This window comes from Grammomys surdaster, unplaced genomic scaffold, assembly GCF_004785775.1.
Source record: "Grammomys surdaster isolate TR1022 unplaced genomic scaffold, NIH_TR_1.0 130, whole genome shotgun sequence".
Taxonomy (NCBI): Eukaryota; Metazoa; Chordata; class Mammalia; order Rodentia; family Muridae; genus Grammomys; species Grammomys surdaster.
In genome coordinates this window covers 6,526,730-6,530,662 of record NW_021604588.1, presented here as the reverse complement: position 1 = coordinate 6,530,662, position 3,933 = coordinate 6,526,730, and the positions used below count along the sequence as shown (strand labels likewise).

Genomic DNA, 3,933 nt, shown 5'->3' with positions numbered 1-3,933 from the left:
AGAAAGAAAGAAAGAAAGAAAGAAAGAAAGAAAGAAAGAAAGAAAGAAGAGAGAAAGAAAAAAGAAAATATGACAGGCATACACAATAGAATTTTTTTTAAGCTATAAAGAAGAGTGAAACCATGACATTTGCAAGGAAATGGATAGACTCTGAGATGTAAGGTAAAGTAAGCCAGACTTGGAAAGACAAGTACCTTATGTTTTCTCTAATATTCAGAATTTAGATGTGTGTATATGTGTGTGTGTGGTCATGAAAGCAGAAAAGGGATCATGAGCAAAAAGGAAGAGTCCATAAGGGTAGGGATAATAAGATGAAAGCAGAAAGGAAAACCATTTGGGAGGAGGAACAGGATCAAGTTGGAGAAGAAAGCAAGGAATTGTAACATATATATGAATATGCCACAGGGAAAGCAGCCATTTTTGTATGTTCACTTACAAACTTAATTTAAAAGACAACTGTGAGCTAGGCATGGTGGTATATGACTGTAACCCCAGCTCTCCTGAGGTAGGCAGAGAGACCACAGACAAGTGTAAGGCCAAACTGGCCCAGTCTACACAGTGAGGTCTAAGCTAACAGGCTTGTATAACAATATTCTGTCTCAAAGAAATAAAAGTAAATAAACATTAAAAAAAAAAAAGCTTTATTTGTATTGGCCCCATAAGAGTATTAAAATGAATTAACTGAACTATTCCTCATTTATTCATTAGCTAAGGGGTTAAAAACAGTATACAAGTACTGACTGTCTTGTTTTTTTTTTTTTTGTTTTCGGTTTTTTCGAGACAGGGTTTCTCTGTGTAGTCCTGGCTGTCCTGGAACTCACTCTGTAGACCAGGCTGGCCTCGAACTCAGAAATCCGCCTGCCTCTGCCTCCCAAGTGCTGGGATTAAAGGCGTGCGCCACCACCGCCCGGCTACAAGTACTGACTGTCTAAAAGCCCCTGGCTTCCTTCTGAAGAACTTCTAAAGTCCGCACACATTTTCTGACATGGTCTCACAGCTCCAGCTATCATGTAGAACAAAAGTGTATGTGTGTGTGTGTGTGTGTGTGTGTGTGTGTGTGTGTGTGTGTGTGAGAGAGAGAGATTTCAGAACAATGTTTACAGGAAAATTATAAAAATAAAAAGCACCAAACTAGACATTTCTATCTTTATATAAAATGTCTCAGAGGGCTTAGAGAAATGGCAGAGGACCAGGGTCTGGTTCTCAGCATCCACATGATGGTTCAAAATCACATCACTCCAATTCTGGGGAAGCCATGCCCTCATCTGACCTCCTCAGGCACACATGAGGTACATATACATACATGAAGGCAAAACACTATACACATGGAAATCATATAGGTGCACACGTCATCTCAGCTCTCAGGAGAAAGAATGAATAAGGAAATAAAGACTTCAGGTTAGGGGTATAGTTTAGTGGTAGACCTAAGCTTAACATATGCAAGGCATTAAACCCCCAGTAGCTTTCTGGCCAAGAATATTACTTTCAGTACCAGCATGAGTAATTCTTCATAAGAAACAAACTTGTCTCCTATCCTAAAAGGCTCTAGATACACATCACAGACAAGAGAAGGCTACACTGAAGGTACCAAAGAACACAAGAAAACCTTTGTAACCTGCTAGACAAGAATTCAAATTTCAAGCATTGAGAAACATCATACAAATATAAAAATGAGAAATATTCCAGTCAAACAGGGGAAAGCATGAGTCTGTATTCCTCAAAAATGCCAATGTCATAGAAGAAAAATATTAAGGAAATAATGTGGATTAAAGGAAATTAGAAGAAACAAAAGATATTGTGGTTAAAGTTAAATTATTTACTTAGCTATTCCTCATTTATCTATTAACTGAGAGATTAAGATACTAAAAGTATTAGTATATAAGTTGATATACTCTTATTTATATATTCTCCATCACCGACTAGCTCAAAGGTGTTGCAGGATATCTAATCACACTGTGAACCCTAAGATTGTGTTGTTTACTGGAAAAACCTGTTTCTAGTTGTGGTATGGCTCAGCCCTAGCACACACTTTTAATCCAAGAGCTTTCTGGTTATTGTAAACAGGATTAAAATAGTCAACCATAGCTCAAGAGGCAGAACAAACATCCAGTTGACAGGGAGTGAACATCAGAAAGAACCACAGAGAGTAAGAGGAAGTCAGAAGACAAATAGAAGTGGGGGGGGGGGACATTCGAGGGGTTTTCGAGACAGCATAGAGAAGAACTTGCTTCTGGGACACTGGCTGTGGAGGAAGGTCAGCTGGCTGCTCTCTCTGCCTCTCTGAGCTAGCAGGCTCTCACCCCAGCATCTGGCTCCCCGGTTTTCACTGATAAAATCAAATGATTGAGATTTTGTTAAAAACAACACAAAGGGACACAAATCATACCTGCAACTGTGAACACTGGAGGATTTTCCTTCGAGATGGACTGGGAAAAAATGAACTCTGCCTCCTGACCAATTCCAGACGTTTCTGCAGAGGGGTGGCACCTACAAAGTAGTCCTTAAGATTTGAGATCCTTCGTCTAGAAGTCAATCCTCGAGAATCATAAGAATCCATGGTCTGCATTAAAAAAAAAAAAGTAACTAGAACTCCATTCACTAAAAAGTTAATTTATTCACATTGTTCTCTTACATATACATTCTTGCTTTCTTCCCTTCCCACTCCCCACCTTCTCTACATCCTCTTGTTTCTTGTCGTATCCACTGTTCTATTACTGTGAAGAGAAATATCAAAACAAGAAACTTTTCAGTATGAACTGTAAAATAAGACAAATAATGTAATATACACGTTACAAAGGAGACTCGTGAAACCAGTGAAGGCTGAGCACAGCAGGGGCTTCACAATGACTCTAAAGAGCTGTCTCTAATCTGGCTTAACAATTTCAAAAACTGAAGAAAGACATGAGATAACTTTACATGAGCACATGGAAAAACAAACATTTATGACAACTGGCATGGTGAGTGGACGGCTCTCTTCCAGGGTCTCTGGAATTGGAAGACTATCAAGGGATCGAAGGCCAATCCTGAGGAAAGGCAGTTACATCACAGTTAGCCCCACTGTGGGGGATGTGGAGATAACCCTGGTGAAGGAAGAAGTGAGGAGAGTGAGGCACCACAAGCTCCTGCCACTCCCTGAAGAGTCCTGATCTACTGTACACAGTGTATGATCTGACACGGCTCCCAGACCACAGGTGAGATGACACAAAGGATCCAAGGCCAGGGCAGTGGCTAATTCCCCTGTCTTCATGGAAATCTCCACAGGGAACAGGGGTGGTGGCCACTCCCCTACAGACTCATGGACAGGTAGTCAGATTTGGCTAAACAACACAGGTTGCACCCCAATTTGCCCTTGAATACATAAACATACCCTAATTGGCTAAAAAGCAATATATAAGCTTATGTAATAAACACTAAAATTAAGTCTGCATTCTGATGCTGGTCTCCAGAGTCTGAATCCCGAGCATCTTTGTGGGCTCCATCTCCACTTTCCTCCCACTTCCCAATCAGTCCCTGTTCCCACACCCTCCTTTCCTGAAAGAGGCTACAAAGCAACAGCAGCAGAATGGCCAGTCACTAGACAGGCCCCAGATCACCAGTGAAAAAGAAAACCATGCTCCCAGGCTGGAACACTGCTCACCCCTGCTGGTTTTGCCATTTAACAATCCCAGTAGCCAGAAAGATAGGAGACGTCTAGTCTGAAAACTGGAGGGCATCTTTACAGACACAACCCCAGATCAGAAATATCCTGTAACCAGAACTTATGCTTGCTGCCTGAGTAAGGGATTTCCTTTCCTACCAACCCTTCTTCAGCCAGAACAGTGACAAAACTGAGCCTGCTGAGTGGGATATAGAGTGCAACTAACTGTTGATGGACTCCTGTTATGATGATCTAGAAAGATTTCAATTTCGATACTCTCTCCCTCTCTCCCTCTC

The 3,933-nt window shown here is 41.2% G+C and overlaps 1 protein-coding gene across 3 annotated transcripts in view; it reads right to left on the bottom strand.

The window, feature by feature from the left end:
- The window catches only part of Cenpl (centromere protein L), a 17,300-nt gene that overhangs the window by 11,007 nt on the left and 2,360 nt on the right, over positions 1–3,933 (bottom strand). For all 3 annotated transcript variants that reach the window (XR_003710265.1, XM_028759479.1, XM_028759471.1), the window contains exon 2: positions 2,387–2,560. Coding sequence is in view for 2 of the 3 variants with exons in the window: in XM_028759471.1 (XP_028615304.1) it covers positions 2,387–2,560 (174 nt within the window). In the remaining variant the exon portion in view is untranslated. The remainder of the gene's footprint in view (positions 1–2,386; positions 2,561–3,933) is intronic.